Source organism: Acanthochromis polyacanthus, chromosome 8 (assembly GCF_021347895.1).
Source record: "Acanthochromis polyacanthus isolate Apoly-LR-REF ecotype Palm Island chromosome 8, KAUST_Apoly_ChrSc, whole genome shotgun sequence".
Taxonomy (NCBI): Eukaryota; Metazoa; Chordata; class Actinopteri; family Pomacentridae; genus Acanthochromis; species Acanthochromis polyacanthus.
In genome coordinates, this window is record NC_067120.1 from 11,855,649 (window position 1) to 11,876,545 (window position 20,897).

The 20,897-nt window shown below is 40.6% G+C and overlaps 1 protein-coding gene across 2 annotated transcripts; it reads left to right on the plus strand.

Annotated features, from left to right (window-relative positions):
- Window positions 1-101: 101 nt before the first annotated feature.
- Window positions 102-19,199, plus strand: dapk2b (death-associated protein kinase 2b). 2 transcript variants are annotated; one of them, XM_022190505.2, is made up of 12 exons: window positions 121-275; window positions 807-970; window positions 8,664-8,885; window positions 9,620-9,758; window positions 12,236-12,365; window positions 12,478-12,526; window positions 12,619-12,645; window positions 12,752-12,904; window positions 13,396-13,441; window positions 16,264-16,353; window positions 16,451-16,531; window positions 17,291-19,199. In XM_022190505.2, the coding sequence occupies exons 2-12, from the start codon at window positions 894-896 to the stop codon at window positions 17,366-17,368; spliced, it is 1,092 nt and encodes a 363-aa protein (XP_022046197.2). In that variant the 5' UTR covers window positions 121-275; window positions 807-893; the 3' UTR covers window positions 17,369-19,199. The 2 variants fall into 2 exon arrangements, with proteins under 2 accessions (XP_022046206.2, XP_022046197.2); XM_022190514.2 differs by lacking the exons at window positions 16,264-16,353; window positions 16,451-16,531; window positions 17,291-19,199 and adding an exon at window positions 14,169-16,256 and having other exon boundaries at window positions 102-275.
- The last annotated feature ends 1,698 nt before the right edge of the window (window positions 19,200-20,897 follow it).

The window sequence follows — 20,897 nt, forward strand, 5'->3', positions numbered from 1 at the left end:
TTTCCTCAAACGCTCGGTCAGACCGAGTACCAAACACGTCAGTCATGTTTATTGATAGTCTGCCTCACTGATGCTGCAGTTTCATAATGGAGCCATCAGGGGGAGGGACCTCTGTGGACACAAAAGCCTGATGGTGCAGCCAGGAGTGACAGAAAACGACAGAGAAGCCAAAGGAGCAGGTATCTGACTCTACTCAAGCCATGGGAAGACCAGAGCAGCTGTAGGAGACGCAGGAACTGATAGAAGTTCATCAGCAGCTCTTCATCTGACAGAAGGTAAGACATCACGCTTCACTGCAGGCACTTTGTAAGAGCCACTTGTGTGAAACTCACCAGAAAGGAAGTTTGTGGTATTTCAGTTTTGTGAGCTGTTCTCTCACGTATGCAAGTACATGTGTGCTATTTAATTTTTAAATTCTTGTTCATACCCAATAGTAATGCTTGTTTTCTAATACTTGCAAAGCCTGTGCTGCTGCCAGTGTCAGCCTTTCTGCCAGACACATTGTTTCACAACAGATGCCCTGCCCTAGTTACCCAGAAATGCTCTTTTCTTCTCATTTGTAATCCTGTTATAATCGTAAGAACTAAACAACTCTTATTTACCCAGCTTGACACAGTAGCATGGGTTGTACTTTAAATTTCTAAGCCAGTAATCAGCTGTTAGATCACTGCTTTCTTTCCCCCTGCTCCGGAGAACGGTGAAAGTGAGTAAAATTCATTGACGGAATGCTATACGGCAAGCTGGGACATGTAAACGTTTTCATCACTACAGTCAGAAACCAACAGAAAGGCTTCTTGTATCCACAGGGTTGGACTTGTGGATAAAGGAATCCTACTCCTGGAGAGACAAATCAACTGGCTTTAGTGGTGCATATCAAGGAGAAAACTACATCAATGAGGACACCTGGCATGGCGGTATTCAAGCAGCAGAATGTGGACGATTTCTATGAAATTGGAGAAGAACTGGGAAGGTGAGCGCGCTTTAAAGCTGTTTAACTGAGCGTATAAAGAGAAAGCTATTTGATCCCCCATAGGTTGTATGACTCAGGGAGTGATTCAGCTCTCCACTGCAGGTCGCCTGCAAACAGCTGGCCTGTTAAAGCTTGAACTAGGGAGTGTCACTGCGTTAAAGTTGGGCTGAAGTTTACAGCAAGAGGTAAAGGTTCAAAAGTAAATACACTCTAAGAAAACAACCTGTGTTTGGGGACAGTTCTGGGTGAAGGATCTGTGTGTTGAAAATGAGTGTGCTTAATCAACCCTGTACAGAGCACACATCAAGGAAACGGTCTGTTGGGGAAATAGATTAAAGGAAGTTGGCAGAGTGCAATATGGATTGAGGAAGCTACGCGTTTTGCACAGAGGGACAGTCTGGGCATGTTAACCACCCGCTAACAGATACAGAGGGTGTAGAGGGAAAGTGTCTGACCTCTAACCTTTCACTATTAATCCAAGTAGCCCAGACACTATGTCCCAGTGTTTGCTGGCCTTCAATGTGAAGGTTCTTGGCCACACCCTGACAGGAAAAAACCCAAAGCTGCTGTTGAAACAGCTGCTGCAGCTGTACTGATACACCAGAGGAGAAAGAATTCCCAGCAAAGTCATTAATTTTACATTAAGGTTCCTTGTATTTTCTTATGAAATATTTGAAATCTGTGAAGACAAATATTCAATACTATAAGGACAGGCAGACATGGATACAACTTTCTAATAAGGCACCAATTATTGGGGGTCTATATGCTGAAAACAAGGATTTATTAGCAGTTAAGTGAATATACACTGATATTTTCTAGATGAGTCATTAACAAGAAGTGTTTGGGATGTTAAATGTACAGTTGAGCTGTTGAGCTTCTGGTCCAAAATATAACTATCATCATTCCAAAAAGGTGCAATACACAAGACTTTAAATATAAATCTAGAAAAATATGGCAGGAATATAGCAGCTAACTACAGGCTATGTTAACATTTAGTAGAAAAGCGACAGTCTTGATAGAAGTCACACTGCTTCTGTGCTCTGTGTGTGCTGTAGTTTTAGTTTCTCTGTTTTATGTTTTCTAGTTTTATGTTGACTAGTTGCTAACTAGTAAATGAATTGTCAGCTATTTCGATGATCAATTATTCAATTTGTCTTTGTTTTTTTAAGGAAAAAATAGTCTGATTCCAGCCTCTTGAATATGAATATTTTGTGGTTTCTTTACTCCTCTGTGACCTCTCCTCAGGTAAACTGAACATCTTTCGGGTTGAGGACAAAATAGGACATTTGTGGACACCAGATAGGACCTTGAGAAAGACAAGATCGACCTTTACAAATTTTTTTGAAGTTATTTTTGATCTTTTGTTGGCTTTATTGGACAGGTTAGTAGAGAGGCAGATAGGAAAGTAGGGAGAAGAATGGGATCAAGACCTGCAGCAAAAGGCTGTGAGCTGGAATCGAATACAAGATGCTGCATTGAGGACTACAGCCGCTGTTTACAGGTTGCCCGCTCAACCAGCTGAGCTACCTGGGCAAAAGAATTTTTCAATTTTTGACAGTTTGTAGATCAAACAGCTAAATAGTTAAGAAAATCATCAACGGATTAATTGTCAGTGAAAGCGATTGTTGGTTATAGCCAATGTTTTGGCAGCCAGCCTGACAATGCACCGTGCATCTGAGTCCCTCCCACTGAAATTATTTTCCTGCATCACGCTTGTAAACCGGCTGAGAATGACCTCCCACACCGTCTTGGAAAAGTGAAAATGCAGTCCAGCATATAGGTAATGCACTAAAATCCAAAGAATTGAAAACAAAGTATTTCAGGAGGTAACTAACACAAGTTGTAGTATTACGGGTTTCATAGAAAACCTTTTAGGGTTCAGATTGTTATTAAAAAAGATGAATAAAGCAGCAACATATACAATGTTCTAAAATTGGACCAAACAGGAAATATCTGGCTTTTTTAGCTGCCAGATAAAGACAAAACAAGTATCATACTGTTCACAACTTGGAAACTCAAATCATGTATTCATTTGAGCAAATAAAGCCATTAGTTAGAACTTCTGAATCCTCTGTATTGAGTTGTAAAAAATCTTTATAAACATTTTTTTTAAATGTTTATTGTAGGTCAAATAGCTTCTCATGTACTCAATAAATATATGGCCGACATTAAAAAAGGTGTTATCTGAAGGCTCATAGTATCACTGATTGTTTTCGAATTAAAAACTTGCTGCTTGAAAAGACGACTCCGCTGCAGATTGCTCTCAGAACAGTCAGAGGCTTTAAGATCATGAGGTTAAAAGCGGCAAAAAGCAATAGCTTTATCAGTCATAGAATGTGGCGCAACTTTATCATTCTGCAGCTGGATATTTTGTTCGCATTTGTTTTGTCTTGCTCTAGCAGCTTTCTTGTGAGCTTCAGAGGATGCATCTCACCCCACCCACGCTCTACAGACCCTCATGGGTTCAGACCTCTTCACCACACACCACACTGGAACTCTTACTCAACTGCCCTCTCGAGAGGGTGGGGAAATTTGATGAAGGAAGCCAAAAACTCATCTGTGCTGGCTATTTAAGATGCTCTGTGGAACTATTGAACAAATCGCTGGAGGAAAATGAATTCATCATTCCTTCTGCTCTCCTGTTGACAGATTTTAATGTCACAAGGCCCCACGCAGTTGTACTCAGTGTTTCTTTCCACTTGTGACGCAGAGTTTTGAGTAAACCTATCTGTAACCCAGCCTTTTGCTTGAGATGTGAGGTATTTACAGCCAACTGTACTTGTCTTACCGTCTGAGTTATGACACACTTGATGACATACAGTAGGAAGTGTCACAGTGTGAGCCTACAGCTGCCACTGGCTTTCCTATGAGCTCGCTAAGACTGTGGTGAGCTGTTACGCAAGTGACTGTCAAGACAAGTCTGAGAAAAAGGACTTGAGCACAGAGGATGGACTGAAGGCGTCAACAGACAATTTGTTCTTGTCTTTACTTGGTAAAAAACACTTGAAAACCTTTATGGCAGCACTGTTAGGGAGCATGAAACAGTTGGATCTAGTAATATTTTTAGAAGTCTGTGCAAACTTAGTTCAAATTTTAAGATAGATAAAAACTAAACTTCCATTGTAGTGGATAAAAACTCCGCTGTAATGACTCATAACAGGCTTTACATTGGTTTGGACATACCGTTGTTGGCGTGGTGTGTTTGAAAACACTGATGTCATTTCAGTAGCTTGAATTGTAGTTTCACCACTTTGTTCCACACTAAGATATCTTGACAACTATTGGAAACTGTGAACATTCACAATCTCCAGAGGATGATGGATGAGTTTTCCTCTTGCTTCGCCATGAAGTTGACATTTTTTCCCCTTCCCACATTCATAGTCACCTCAGGATGAACCATAAACAGTTTGGGGATTCCTTGACTTCAATCTAACGCCATTATCTGCTTGGAGTTTAAAATTCTGGCCTATAAACAAATACCTACAAAGTGAAAGACATTTTTACGAGCTACAGCCTAGCTTTGTGTTGATAGCTGTAGTGGGCATTAAACATTAGCGTACTAATCAAAGAAAGTATCTGACAAAAAACATGCTAGATTTATCATGAATATGTTTGCAGGTTACAGTTAAAACTTCAAGTCACAACTGTCCCTAAATACAGTCTCACAGATCTGTTTTAGTGAATTTGGACTCTGTGAAGGAAGTATTTGCATCCTATATTGAAGCAGAAGAGCTAATACCACATAGTAAAAGTCCTGTATTAAAAATCTATCTAAAATTAGATATGTTTGTTTATTAGTATGTTAATGTAGCTAATAAGATGTGTGTTTTATTGTGCTCAGTTCATAGAGATGTCCTCTGTGACTGTGATTCCTTCATATATTATTTCAGTTCAATCCAATTAATTCACTATGCTTTAGTGGCATCGATCTGTTACCAATATGATATATGTGAATCATTAGATTATTATTTATATATATTTAAATATAAATTGATGTAAAAGTAGGATGTTACTGCTGACACACTGGTTGATGTTGAACTTAATTTGAATGATTTGTATTGGTTTGTGACTTGATTGTTTTTGCTATGACTTAATCTACTGATTGTTTTCTCTATGAATCAGTAATTTTTTTCTGAAATTTAAAAAAATATTCAAGGCAGTTGTCAATTTTATGTCTAGTTTAATAATCAATTAGTCATTCTGTACTTGAAAACTGTTCAGTAGTTCATTTTATAACAAAACTTCATATTTTATAAGCTCTTCGTATGATTTGTGAGGAAAAAAATTTAATTTGTAAAATATTCAGTGACTAAAGCTGTCAGAAAAATGTAGTGAGATCGAAAAAACAATATTCCTCTGAGAGTTAAAGGAGTGAAAGTAAAGTCGCATTAAAATAAAAGACTTAAATACAAATGGCTCTAATTTGTGCAATACTTGAAAAAATGTACTTAGTTACATTTCATCACTCATGTTCATGTCATTAAATTACTCAAAGTCAGAATGGAGAGGTTCTGAAAAGGTCACCTCTCACCAAATCTTTCCCTCACTGATATTCAGGAAGTGCAATTGTAATTTCTAGAAGTGCAGGGCAAGTTAAAGCAGAAGGAAATTAGTGAGAGAAACCCTTTCAGTTGCGGCAACGCACATTTTAGGCCAAAGTATTCACGCACTAGATGTGTGGAAGTGAAAAGTCCTCACAGTCGCGACACAGACAGGTGTTGCTGAGGAACACAGTAGTAAAGTCCTCGAATTTCTCCAAAGGGATTTACTGTACACAGTGTATCTATAGCTCAGGCAGTAGGCATGTATAAGAAGTAGGACAGGAATGTATGTAGTCAGCTCTGAGGAGCACACATCGCTGCTGTTGAACAAGTAAAAAATGTGTTTATTCAGTGCAGTCTGACAGAGGGAACTCCACGCTGACCTTTTGGGCATTCCCCAAGTTCCTATTAGACAGCAGTCATCCCTCTACTCTCAACAAACAGCCCTGCTGCTCCACAGATGCTTTGTTGACAGGGCGGCACTTTAAAACCAACCGGAATCTGGAGAATCCAGAACACTGAGGGCATAAATGTTGGGGGATTTCAAACAAATAGCAGATAAAGTGGCATATAAATTGTCAAGTCGTGTTTTAAGCGCAACAGATGCGAGGGAAATTACATTTTCTGCAAGGATGAGTCATATTTTGAAAGCTGGAGCCGCCTCCTAATCCTCCTTCACACTCGATGTGGAGATTACACGGCTGGTTAGGGAGAGGGCCTGGTCAATTAGGAATCTGGCCATCTTTGTCGGGCCTGCCCCAGAGATTGAGAAATGTGTTTAAATATTGGGTCGGCGCCACTTGTCCGAGCATTCCTCCAACCTTGGCTGAGGATAATGACCTTCAGCTGTTGGAAGTGGAAACTCTGCAGAGAGATGGTACTTTCAGCCCCACTGGTCGGCTTAGAGCTAAGACAGACGGCACGCCTGGCCCGTTGTGGAATACCACTCCCAGCATCACGGCTCTTTCCGCTGTTACTCTACACTTCATAACAACGACAAAGTAAAGCCCCTACGCTGACATTTGTGTTGGGCGCTCTCTCGCGTCTGAGCCGTGCCACCATCATGACACGGGCTCAGTGTGTTTAATGTTGCTTCACAGACAAATCAAGGGCACCGTCGCTGCTGCTGCCCTGCCCTTGGGGTACTTGATGCCTGTTTTTGCGAAGAGGAATTCACAGAGCGACTTACCCTCCTCCTCAGTTCACACATTATCATAGTCCTCTCTAACAGGGTCAGTCTTTCAGGGAGGACTCGGGGGTGGAGATGTCCTGTGAATAGAACAGACTGAGGGAGCTTTTGAGATTCCACGCTGCTGTGCCTTATCACCCCACCCACTCTGTTTTTTTTTTTCCTTTTCGGCCTGTTTGTGGATCCTTTCTGCAAAATATATCTCTTCTTCTTTTATGCATTCTCTGTTGGAACATGTTCACACACAAATTACTCTTAAATATAACAACCAGGGGCTGTGTGGTTGCTCTAAAGTCTAATGATAACAGTGAAATAACCCTCATCAACCGTGCAATCTAATGCAATCCAATACACATGACCCGCAATGAACACCACTTTTTCAGGCTGTTGTTTGCAGTGTTGCTGTACTAGATTGCATCATATCTGAACTGCGTAAATTGCGTCATTCCTGTGTGGTAGTCACTGAAAACCTGTGCTTGTGTTGTAAAAGCGAACCTGCTTTTTGATGCTGTTTTTGTTAGTCATGTTTAACTGTAGGCTTGGTGTGTTCAGTGCAGCTGCTTCCAGATGTGAGAAGGCACAGGACAGGGTGTGCCTCGAGAACTGACTCGACTGTGACACACTAATGTGGATGAGGGAAAGTTTAAGAGTCAGTAGCTGCATTAAACCACAAAGATGGCTGCTTTGTTTCTAATCGCATTTAATCCGTTAATTACTTTTGTGATGCGCCGGTGCTCTCTCTGTGCACTTTGAAAGTACAAGTGTAAAAAAGCTGTATGAAGCGACTAGCAGCAGCGCGCTGGGGATCCATGCAATAGTTATCCAGTAGCTCTTCCCAGCATGCCTGCAATCCATCATTCTTCTCTTTCCGCTCTTGCAGCTCAGTGGGCTCTTTTCTTGTGCCCAGCAGGAGCAGAGAGGAGGCAGGTGGAGAAAGAGCTTGAGAGCGATGCTATTATTAGCCCACTAGACAGCGAATGAACAACCTCTCACAGCTACTCTGGAGTCTCTGTGTGGTCGGATTTGTCCAAAATTTATGAAATTCCTGCCAATTACCATCTGTTTCCACTCCTTGTGAGCTCTTTGCAGTGTCTACAGCTGCCTAAATATCTTTTTTGGGTCCATGAGCTTTGATTTGTTTTACCAAACCATTCTGACCCTGGAGTCTTTCCGTGGCCTGATTCTGAAGGATGAGTGACCCAGAGGTTTGTTTTCAAATTTCTGAATGCATGCAGTGGGAAGGTTGGCCCACAGCAGCAGGAAACAAACTAAAGCTGTAGGAGTGTCAACAGACTTAGTCAAGTCTGAGATTACAAGTGGTGGTGTGATAATAAAGCAACAGAGAATCCCCACATACCATGGGGTGACAGTGTTGGAAAATGTTTCCACGTTTCTCAATCAGTCTGTCAGTGGAGCAGTTATTAGAGAGATGAGTTATGTCTGGGAGAGGTGACAACAAAGGACAGTGAGGTGGAATATATCATAAGTCTGTCGACTGAAAAATACAAAACAAGAACACAATGAGCCAGTGGGAGATAATCACTAAGCCACACCTCTGTTGTGAAATATTTAGAGTTTTTAGGATTCTTTTTTTTCAGTGGACTGAACAGTTGAGGATGGTTAGATATTTGGCAGGATGTTGGAAGCAGTGGGAGGACAGAGGCTCTCTCTACACTACCGGCCTGTCTGATTGTTCTCTGTCTCGCCGTTTAACAGGAAGCAATGCACTATACTACCATATTTCATCCATTTTTGTCACACAGCTTCCTCCCTGATGTCTGTGTGCCTAGGCACATCCTGTTGTTAAGTGAAAAAGAATTTCATTGGAAATTGATCCGTGTTGCAAAAAAATGCCACCTGTTGTACACTTAGCATTTCAGAGAAAAAAGCTTAAAACAAATAAATTATATTGTGACGTATTATTAATTGTTAAACAGGATTTTTGCTGCTTTTGTGTCTGCAGCGGGCAGTTTGCAATTGTCAAGCGCTGCATAGAGAAGAGCACAAGAACCGAATATGCAGCCAAGTTCATCAAGAAGCGGCAGAGTCGGGCCAGCAGACGGGGAGTCAGAAGAGAGGAGATTGAGAGGGAAGTGGACATCCTGCAGCAGATTCAACACTCCAACATCGTAGCGCTGCATGACGTGTACGAGAACCGCACAGATGTGGTGCTCATCCTCGAACTGTGAGTCACTGCAGGATTCAGCAATACGTCACGAGTTGGATTATGCTCACCCTGTCACTAAAAACATCCACACATCTGCGCATAATGTGTGCTTCATATAAAGTAAAATGATTAGAGATTGCATGTCACAATGCAACCACAATGTCAGTGCAGTCTTTGAATGTTTGAGCTCATTCTGGTAAATTAACAAAGTCTACCAACCACAGACACCACTGCCGGTGTTCACTCTGTGATCTGTGAGTTTATTTCTGTGTAAATGAATTGTTTGTTTAAGCTGTGTTTGCTGAAAACCTCTTGCCAGATCTCGTGTGCCAGAAAGAGTCAAAGTCTCTCACAAAATCAATAATGCTTGGGCTGAAAAGAGACCTCAGCAGGTCCCCATCTGGGTCCAGTGAATGCCTGGGAACAAGGAGGCCCTAATTAGAACTAATTGAAGCCTCAGTATAATCAAATTAATGCTGAATTGACTGAAAGACTTTGGCACATTGTTCTTTATTCAGTCTAATATGTTAAATGAATGTTTATGGGCCACCAGCTGGTCAAAATGCTTTGTATGAAATTTTATTAAGTTTATGGAAAGCTGCAGGGACTCAAACAGGCTCAAGTCGTTGCCACAAACAAACATATCTAAGGCATCCAGGGCTTCTGCATCCTGAGAACACACTTTAGATAAAGCTGTGAGTGGCCTTCCTCCAGATTATCAGAGTGACAGAGTGTGCCTGTGTGTGTTTCAGGGTCTCTGGAGGGGAGCTGTTTGATTTCCTGGCTCAGAAGGAGTCTCTCAGCGAGGAAGAGGCCACTCAGTTTATCAAACAGATCCTAGATGGAGTCCAGTACCTCCACTCCAAGAGGATTGCACATTTTGATCTAAAGGTACAAAATGCTCCATCTGTGCGCTGCGTGTTCCGCTATATTTGTAATGTGCTGAATGTGAAATCCTTTACCTCAGCAGCAACTGTACTAATGGGTACATGTAAGGTCAGAGAGGACTTCATGGGAAATATATATAGCAGGTGTCTAATGTACGTGTTGGTAGAGTGTCGCTGTTTTGATTCACACATCCTTCCTGTTTTTTATGGCAGACATCCAGGCTCAGATAGCGACACCACAAGGTTATCTGTTCACTTTCAGAGAGCAATGTTGCTCACGTTCTCCGAGTCTCGCTGTCCTGGTTCTCCGCAGCTGTAAATCCTCCTGATGCTTTTCGTTTGGTGTGATTCAGTCTGTGATTCAGACCTGTCAAAAGCCTCAACCTTCAGTTCACAATGACAGTTCTGTGCACTAATTAGCATTTAGTGTTTGCTGTGAAATTAAAAACTTTCCGTCCAGTCATCATAGATGTTACAGGGCTTGTGACTTTTCCACTGATTTATAGGAATCCAGACCAATACCGCGAAGTCTGAACTTTTGTAAGTCTGTAAAAACGATTCTTAACAACTCAAATAGAAAAGTGAGACATTTTGTTTGCTTTGGAGCCAAGAGTTTGATGAGAAGATTGATACCACTCTCCTGTGTGCACACTAAGCTGCCAGTGAGCTCCCTTTAGCTGAACAGAAAGACTGGAAACAGCTAGAAAGGCTTTGTTTAATGTGACCAAATCCATCTGAAAGCACCTCTGGAATGATCTCATGTTGTTTAAGGAAGTCAAATAATTCAGCAAGCTACTGGAAGTTACAAGGAGTGATGAACTTTTCCACAGTTATATTATACAACAGACGTGTTAGTCTTATGTAAAAAAATTAAAACTAACAGTTTAGATTTACTGTATTAAAAGTACAGACCCAAAATTAGGAACTTAAAGCAACTTGGAGTCACTACAGCTTTCATTACTGAGATTAAAATATTTCATGTTTTTTAATACTTTTATACTGTATGTCCACCTTTTTTGACAACAGTCTCCTTGGAATGGAGGGTACCAGATTTCAGGAGGAATGCTCTTTGATTCTTAAGATGATTTTTTTTTTTCCAGTTGTAGGGACAAACACCTAGCCTGGCTGTTAGCCCCTATATCTGTGCTAAGCTATGTTAACAGGCAGCTGTTTCACTACCTTTCTCTTTAGAATACCCCAAAAGTGCTCTTTTGGATTCACATCAGGTGGCGTATTTGGTCAGGACATAGTTTTTCTTATTTGGAAGCTCTTGTGTGATTCTGGCAGTGTGTTTTGGATCGATATCTTGCAGGTACATTCCTTTTATAACAAGTTTCTGCAGACTGGGTCATCTTCTTAGCCAGAGTTTTGTTATATCAACAGCCACTCATGGTGCCATCTCTACATGTCATCTCTCCAACACGTTTTGCTCCCATGCAGCCCCATATCATCACATTTCTAACTCCGTGCTTCATTGTGGGGACCATGTTTTCACTGTGGTGGTTCTGACAGGTTCACACCAATCGTGCTGAGCCAAATCTAAACCAGCCAAACTAAACTTATTTTGTTGTTAAATAGAAGAAATTTTATGCAATTTCCTTCTCATTGTCTGAGCTGACACAGAAACTCTATGTCAAGTGTAAAGGTAGTTTGTGAAAGTAGTACATCGTCTGTGGTGTCATTTTATGAGGACAGCAACTGCGGTTCTGATTAGTGGTGCTGTGGCTTGTTCTGTATCTCATGACAGCTGCAGCTGTATTTTGACTGATTTTTAGTTTATCACCAGTCTTCTTATATCCTTTTACATGTTTTTGAAGCCTTACAATCAGATTTTTTTTCTATTCCGTTGGTATTGCTTTTCCATGTGGAGCCATGATGCAGGCATACGTAGACAAAACTCATAGCTACAAAACTGAGAAGATTCTGGTTTTCACAGTTCATAACCATAACAATGATTGTTCATAAGAGGAAATACATTACTCATCAACGTAGAAGTTAATAAGAATTTTGACTCATTTGACATTAAAGTGAAATTGCATAGTGGTGTATTCACTTCCGTTGTATGTTGCAATTCTTGGTTGTAGCCAGTAAATTAATGTTGTCTCTGCTGATTATAAAATATGCACAGTGTAATAAGCTTTCGATATGTAAATGGTAGATGGACTTTGCAGGTTAGCTGTTTCCCCCTATATCCCTTTGTAAGCTGTGTCAGCCGGCAGCTCCTACCAGAATATTGAGTGTACAGGGCTACAGGCAAGGAAGTGAATAAGTAAATTTCCCCAGTGTCAAATATGTTGTCATACTGTACACTAACAAATATGTCTATAACTGTTTATCTTTAATGCTTACACAAAAGGCGGCTTTATCCAGGTAACTTCTTTTACAATTACTGTCATTTATATGCTCTTATATACACTCCATCTCTGCATTTGTAGTAATCTGTTGCTAACAAATGTGTCTGCTCTTTTTGTACCTCCACAGCCTGAAAACATAATGCTGCTAGACAGGAACGTTACTCTACCCCGCATCAAGCTCATAGACTTCGGCCTGGCGCACAAAATAGAAGCTGGGGCAGATTTCAAAAACATTTTTGGTACTCCTGAATTTGTTGGTAAGGTTTTCCCGTACGTGAGATACGTTTGCACTGTAGCACATTGTAAGAGGTGCCTTGGTGTTTGGCCTGATGCTGTTTGTGATGTTGAGTGTGCGCTGTCTATTTTCAGCTCCGGAGATAGTCAACTATGAGCCGCTGGGATTGGAGGCAGACATGTGGTAAGAGCCTTTAATTACCTCTGACTCTGCCGACTTCCATACAACAGCCTGCGGTGCATAACTTTGGATTAACCTTCTGCTATTTTTCACAGGAGCATCGGAGTCATCACTTATATACTGTGAGTTGGGGTTGATTTGTGATTATGAATGGAAATCTTATTGTATCCAAGGAGATTATCAAGGGAGGTCTTAGTCACTGTGTGAATGTTTGCTCTGTCTTTTCAGTCTGAGCGGTGCATCTCCTTTCCTTGGTGACACGAAGCAGGAGACACTGGGAAACATATCAGCGATGAACTACGAGTTCGATGAAGAGCTCTTCAGCAATACCAGTGAGCTGGCCAAGAGCTTCATCAGACAGCTCCTGGAAAAGGACACGAGGTAAAAGAATGGGTCTCTAGCAAACAGCTGAAAGCCAAAGGTCAAGTCTGACAATTCAATCCAAAGCCCAGTGTTATTGGTTTCGCTGTAACAAATCCTTATGTGCAGTCGTGATCCATTCAAGAATGAAAGGCCAGCCAGTCAACAGAAATCTGGAGCTGGGATTTAGCCACGATTATTCTCAGTACGCAATGTGATACACATAAATAATATAATCTAAAAAAAAACATTATTTCTATCATAATCTGATTTATTTCAGGCAAACTGTTGTGTAACACTTGACTTTGTTGCATGTGTTCTTATTTCCTAACATGTGTTTCCATTTAAAAAACCTCCAGGAAACGTAATATTCCTGTGAATGTCAGGTCTGACAGTATTCCTTAGAGATCCACATTCTAATGTATGACCGGCCAGCATGCTCTTTGTCTGATGGAGCTGTTCTTGTGTATTTATTCAGCTGCATTCTCTCTTTCACTTTCTTATCGCTTTAGAAAGCGGATGACTATACAAGACACCCTCAATCATCCTTGGATTAAGGTATGCATTTGATTTATGTCGTAGTGTAGCATGTTTTGTATTCCATTTAACTGTTGCCAGGACTTCACCTCCCACTCCAAGTAAAAAAAAACAAACCATTTGGCAGATGAGGTCAAAGGTAACATCTGGGCAACGGGGTCATTTCTTAGCGGAGACGCAAATCCATCTTTAAGAAATCTGAAAGCCAAAAAATCCCAGAGTTCCCACCCACTCGCTGTTTATGTTCTGGCTTATTGGAAACACACTGGGTCTTAGTTACTGAATGTTGTCTCCATCTCAGGACAACCAGCCTCCCACTCCTTTAGCTGCACTCTTCTCAGACAACCCCATGCTGTCTGAAATAGTCCTTTTGTCTAGAAGTCCAACTGATCAAACTGAAGCAAGATCTCACTAATTGTGTTTTTAACGGCATGGAAATTTAACAATCTGCAATGTTGAAGAAGTCTACTCCCACACTGGCTGCTGCAATGCATGTGAATGGTGTTGTGCTGTGGAGTCTTCATCCTGTTTGGACACAAGCATGAGGCCAGGAAGCGTTGCGCACTCATCAGGAATGTTTGCTGTTGTTTTGGCGCCCTCACCAGCCATGGCTTCTGCCTGTAGGGTCACACACTAACCCTACAGTGTCACGTCTGCTGGGATTTTCACCGCTATATGTGTTTTCAAGATGCAACTATGAGACAGCCTCTCACTCAGTGTCCCCCCTCCTCCACCCTTCTGTCTGAAGTCCTGTGGCCACATAGAGGAGCACAGCGCTGCCCCCGAGGCCGAGAAGAAAGCGGAGCAGCTGAAGACCATGCGTCTTAAGGAGTACACCATCCAATCGCACTCCAGCATGCCTCAGAACAACACGTATGCCAACTTTGAGCGTTTCGCCCATGTTGTGGAGGACATCAGCTTGATGGAGACGGGGCTGTCAGAGGTGGCGGGAGCCCACCACACCCTGCAGGGCGACATAGAAGCTCTGCTCTCCATCTACAACGACAAGGAGGCCTGGTACAAGGAGGAGAGCGAGACTGCCAGGAAGCAGCTCTCCCAAGCCTGCTATGAGTTTCGCAAAGTGGAGGCCACCAGGAGGCTGCTGCAGGAGGACATGAAGACCATAGACGCCACTCTGGAGAGCATCAGCGGGAAGTACAACCACAGGCAGAGCCAGCTGGACTCTCTGAGGCAGGAGCTGAACTCTGAGCTGCAGTGGCTGCAGGAGGTGATGAGCTCTCTGCATCCTGACGGAGCCAACGGCAGCATCCACAGCAGCAGTCTGAGTACAGACGTGAAGCAAGCGCTGAAGGAGCTGCTTCATCAGTCCTGTGGAGGGGAACTGCGCCCCGAGGCCGAGCAGTCGCTAACAGAGTCCGGCTAACACGCACCAGTGAAGACACACTTTCACCGACCTTCAAAATCTTAATGTGTTTTTGAAAATTAGACCGTCGTTTGAATTCAACACATTGTTTTGGGGATTTTTTGCAACTGCACAAACCTTTGAATGTATAGTCTTTATATTTTCTTTATTTCTAGATTTTTTCTTGTGTAAACAAGAATAAACTTCATTGTGTTCGTTAAACAACATTTTTCAGGTCGAGGAATAGTAGGTGTACAGATAGGCATGTGGGAAATGTGCTCAATGCATTCTCTTAAAGGACAATACCATACCTCAGCTTTGATGTTTGTAGGGTTAATGTGGAAGTAAAGGTACAAACCAGTTAGCTTGGCTCAGCACAAAGTCTGGAAACAGGGGAAAAGGATAGTCTGCTTTGTCTGAAAGTAAAGAAAAAATCTGCACACCAGAACTAATAAAACTCTTAAATTTACACATTATTTCTTGGATGTTTAAGCTGCACAGAAATCGCAGCACAATTAATTTTTTGTTCCATTTAAACAAATGATTTGGAACACAAATCTTTTGTCATTCTGGATGTTTTTACTTCTGATCTCAAGCTAAGCTAATGTCTGGCTTCAGCTTCCACTTTAATGCACATATTTAAGAGGTATGTATCTGAAATCTCTGCAAGAGAGCAAGTAGTCATATTTCCAAGCTATCAAACTGTTCCTTTAAGTGGAATATTTATGCAACAACACTAGTACTTACTCTTAACTTGAAGTGATCGATAATTAAACTCATTTATTTATGTATCGCTCCTGTTTCAGTGACTTTTGTAGATTTTAGCTGAACAAGTTGTACTAATAAAAATAGATATTACTTATGAAGATTTTGACTGTGCCACATGCTAGAATAAGACACAGGGTAAAGCATTAGTTCTTCTCAATGGAATGTATCAAAATTTCAAATTTATTGATTCATTTTTATTTTTCATTTTATTGTCTTTATGCGACTGTGTATTGATTTATTTTTTTAAACAATGGTTATCCATTTGAAAAATTATATGTATACTCATGACGGTTTTGAAAGAAAACTATTTTAATGAATCAAAATGTGCACTTTTTTGTAAGTTGAATGTATTTATTTATTCTGGAGAATCTTTTTTTTATTATTTCTTTCTTGGAGATGTTCTATAAGCTAACAGTAAAAACAACATCTGTGATCAGATCTTGTGTGTTTCTTACTTCCTTGTCGGTGTTTTTTAAGCACCTCAACACACTTTTTGCTCCACCTTTCACGTGCACGCTGAAATAAATCTCAGTCATTCACTGTGTATCCAGTTTCCAGATTCCTGTGATGTGTGATCTGAGATTTCAATCATTTTCCTGTTGCCAAAATTAGACTAGTTTTTCAGCACAATGTGTTTGAAACTGCTGGAATGTTTCACTTTGATGTGAGAGATCCTTCCTGTGGAATTTCATCCCTCATTGTGTCTCTGCAGCCTTTGAATCCCAGACAGGCCATGGTCAAGAGGTTATCAGTGGTCAACTTGGAGAACTTTAGGCGACAGTATGCCAGACGCAGGTGGAAGGTAAAGAACACATATCTGGTTCACACTCAGGCCTCCATGCAGTGCTGCTCTTGACTGATTTTGTGACTCATTCGGTTTGCTTTTATCTGCTCCACAGCTGTCATTCAGAATCGTGGCTCTGTGCAACCACTTAACGCGGATAATGAAGAAGAGCCAGAAGCTGCCTGAGCAGGACGGGGTAGGAACACACTGCAGAGCCAAAATGATTCAGTTAAAACTTGCATACTGGCAGAACATTGAAGCTGCTGTCATGTCTGTATGACTACAAACCTGTTTCCTAACACTGGAAACAGGGTGAACCAGCCTACCTGGCTCCATTCAAAGATCTGTCTACCAGCACTTCTAAAGCTGATTAAATAAAGCCTAATCCATAATCCGTCTAGCTATAATTATACAACTATATAATAAATCTATACAAAAACCAAGGTTCATTGAATGGATGTAGTGACTTCCTAATGTTTCAGTTGGTTGTATAAAAATCTTACAGTGACAACAAGGCTCTTCTGGGAAAATTGTCTGGTGGGTTGGAGGTGCAGTTGGATTTTGTTTTCTTTAGACAGAGCTAACTATTTCAAGTCTTTATGCTAAGCTAAAACAGTGACTGTTTTCCATAGCCATGCATTTATTCGACAGACATGAAAATTATAGAAGTTTTCTCTTTCTTGACGAGGAAGTAAATAGATGTACAGTATTTGTAGATGTCAAACTGTGATTGTTACTATGGATGTTATGATCTGTGCTGCACTGGATTCGAGATATATTCTGATGTAGCTTGTAATTCTAGATGCTGCTGTAAAAAAAGTAAGCTAGTCCTTACGTACTGAGAGCCTTCTCCAGCTGTGGACCTTTAAAGCTGCCATCATCTCTCACCACAATAACAGTGGTGCAGCTGTTCCTTAACTCAAACCTGCATTTGTGTTGTGTTTTTTTTTCTCAGAGGGATTGTGAAAGTGACCAAGAAGAAGAAATCATGAAAAGGAGACCGAGGACGAGAAAGAGAAGCAGCACTTCCTGAGAGCAGCGTGTCCGTTGATCGAGTTACGGTTGCAAAACGGTGACTCTGCATTGTTTTAAAGCAAACTTTTGCAGCTGTTGCTTGTCACAAAGATCAGCTCCAGTATGTATTTGAGTAGCTGCTGTTAAGGCAGCATCTTTACAGGTCAAGGCAACTTTGTTTCTCTTTTTCAACCACAAAGCCAACACATTATCTGCTGTATGTTAGATAGTGATCTGCCATTTCTAAAGTGAAGCTACTGTTTTCTGGCATAGGAAGATATAAGTAGATTATTGTTGACAGGAACTCGTGTGTATGTTAGCACAAATGTAGACAGCTTCCTCGAATAACTGCAGTCTTAAAAGTCCTTCAGCTGTTGTTTGAAACGTGAGTATCGACACAGAGTTAAGCCCTTTTCAGACATGGGACATTGCTGGCTTCATCATTCTCTTAAAGTGACAGGATTCTGTCACTCAGACATACTGTAGGTCACTTTTACGTGTTTGTTCTTTACAACTTCATTTAGACATATCCACAACAGTATTTGCCATAAGCACAAGACCGGGCAGCACATTAATGACTCATAATGCATGAAGTCAGAGGTTTCTTAGCACAACATGAGTGAGTGTGTTCCCGTTAAAATCATTTTCTTGTGTTATTGCTATTCAGGGGATTCTCCAGAACAACGCTGTTTTTTTGTGCAGTTGTCTTATCGCCCACGAAACAGAACAACGTCCTATGTCAGTATTGTAATTTTGTGCATGCCTGTACACGAAAGGTCCCAAATGTACCTCTTTTTTAGCAAATTAATCAAAGTCTCACAGGTCCACTCACAGTGAGTTTTTTTTATTTCACTTTTGAGATCAAAATACTGCAAAGACGGTTCATCTAAACCGTGACTTCCTCCGGTTTTTAGGACTATTTTAGGCTCTTTTGCTCAGAAAATCAATGCTCTCCTGTTGCCCCCATCCCCTTCAGAAAGAAAACTCTGTCTGAGCTGGCAGATTATTGGTGGTACATAGCACACAAGTCAAATTCTCAGCAGTAAACTTCTTTACATCTTAACAGCTTTGTTTACATCCCCGAGTTTATAGCAATTACAAAACACAACAACAATTAATTTTCACCATATGCGACCTTTAATGCGCCTGCATGTAGTTTAGATGTGTGCTTGGTCTGAATTACTAATGTTTAAGTTGCAGCTTTTGCAGAACTGAAAGCAGGGTGTTCATTCAGACATGAAACCAACCGGTTCAGATGTCGTCAGATCAACAGAAAACGGTTTCAGGGGATTTAGATTCTGTCTTTTAAAAATTTTACAGGCTGCATGTACTGATTTATGGAGGTATAAAATACAGTTTAGCACTGCAGCATGAGAAGACGGTAGCGTATCTTCATAACCAAATGTTTACATGTTGTCTGCTTAATACACAGCGATGTCTGTACATTGTTTACTGTAAACATCTTAATTTGCAACCTCAAGAATAATTACCTGAAGCCTGTGCACTATACAGAGGCGTCTGTTTACTGTATGTAACATAGGATGTGTTTAATTACTGTAAATTACTGTCACATTAGCTGCATTTCATCTTAAGTGTACATACAGACAGTTTATAAGTACTTAAATGCATATGTGAAGCTAAATTTGCAACGTAATTTTCATTGCAATTGTTAGTCGCTCTCTATCCTTGGATGTATTTATGGTGTAAATAGACATGTGTCTGTCAAGCGTCTTAAGTTCACTTTTGCTCTTAGCTCAATAAATGGAGCAGTTTTCAAACACAAGCATTTTCTCTGTACACTTGTATGAACTGTAAATTGAGAATGTGTTTAATAAATTAATGAGCATGAAGTGTTTTCTTTTATAAAGTGAAGAAACAGTGATTCCATTGTAGTGTAAAAACTAGAACAGCCCATTACTCCTCTGTGTGTCACCACCGTCTATTTGTTCTCAGTACAGTTTTATGAAGTCTTATAAATCTGATTCCACTGTCAAAGTGTAATCACATCTGCCATGTCCTTCAAAAGACCGCCATAAATATTCTATATACATTTCACATTTATGATGCCCTGAGTCTGTGTCCCCGTTGAAGCAAAGTAAGGCTGGAAGAGTTACAGAATCCCAGTGAATGTTGACAGTCAATAATTCTCTGAACATCAATGAGCACTAATTGCGATTATTCACTTCTCTCTGTGTTCGCTTCTGGGGTTTTTTTGTGTGTTTTTTTCTCTTCTTCTTCTATTTTCACAACAGCACTGCTGTTTGGGCTCAGTTGGGCTGAAGAGATTGGGGGATAAATTGACCTGAACTAAATACATTTTGGCAGTGGCACAGTAGGCCAGTTCCACACAGACGGTGTGAAAGGAGTCATAATCAACAAGTGGGTCAGTCTGAAAGCTGTAAGCCTTGTTTGTGCTTCAGCATCCATGTAGAGAATTCTTCAGGTTCTGCACAGATTGTTGCAAAAGTATAGTAAAATGCTAGTGGCCGTGGTATTTTACTGTACATTCAGTGTTCATTGTAACATATTTTAATAGTTACTGTTAATCATGTTACTTTTTTCTACAGCAGAGTGAGGAATTTACATCACAGAACTGGCAGCTATATATTTTCACTGTAGTATTTATTTATTTTTTAAAGTTCATTTGTGAATAACTGATCATAGTTTTCTACAGAAGAATACAAGGATTATTCAGGGGCGGATCCAGACTAGTTTTAGTGGGGGGGCACAGGGGGGTACCGAAAAGTTGTAAGAAAAAATGAAAGCTGTAACTGACCTCTCGCTTTTGCAAAGTATTTTTCGTGGTGTTTTTTTGGCTCTTTAACCCAAGAGGAAAGCTGTATATGACCTTTTCATTTTGGACTGTTAACATTCAAATTTTGATGGACTTGTTTCCTTGTTTATGTGAATTACAACATCGTTAGCTGCAGCATCTGCCTGTTATGTAAAACTAGTAAGCTCAACAACACTATCCTGAGGGCAATTAAGTGACACATATTGTCCAAGAACAGCACTATATGCAACCCTGTCAATTTCCACTTCTTAGAATGTTTACTGACAATTATCACACCTAAAATAAGAAATAATATTCTGTACTTTTAGCAACTAGTTCTCAGCTGTATACCAGAAACATCATAGGGTTCTGTATACTAATCAGTCTAAATCAAAATGAGTACTACCCAATACACAGTGAACAACAACAATCTGTATCCTTGATCTGTGGTAAAATATTCTGAAATGTTCTGTGCAGTAATGTAAATTTTAAAATTCAGTAAGTAGCACTCTATACATTTAACAATAACCCTGAGAACAATAATAAACAGGAACAATATTCCATATTCTTAAGTCATTTAATAGTGCACAGCTCAGCAAACATCATAGTGTTCTGCATAGAAATCACAAAAAGCTGCTTTCAATAATCTCAGATGTTCTTGTGTTGCAGGTCCATGGTCCAGACGAGGCCATCGAACAGGCCGGGGGGGTCTGACACTGTGTACTTCCTCGAGCACCTCCTTTTTTTGCATTCTTCATATGGGATGGAAATAAAG

What these genes read in the sequence shown, in the direction of transcription:
- dapk2b (XM_022190514.2), top strand. Translation starts at nt 894, where the DNA reads ATGAGGACACCTGGCATGGCGGTATTCAAGCAGCAGAATGTGGACGAT. An exon ending in GTGGTGCTCATCCTCGAACT is followed by an intron (nt 8,886 to 9,619) that starts GTGAGTCACTGC and finishes TGTGTGTTTCAG; the next exon opens with GGTCTCTGGAGGGGAGCTGT. An exon ending in TCAATCATCCTTGGATTAAG is followed by an intron (nt 13,442 to 14,168) that starts GTATGCATTTGA and finishes TTCTGTCTGAAG; the next exon opens with TCCTGTGGCCACATAGAGGA.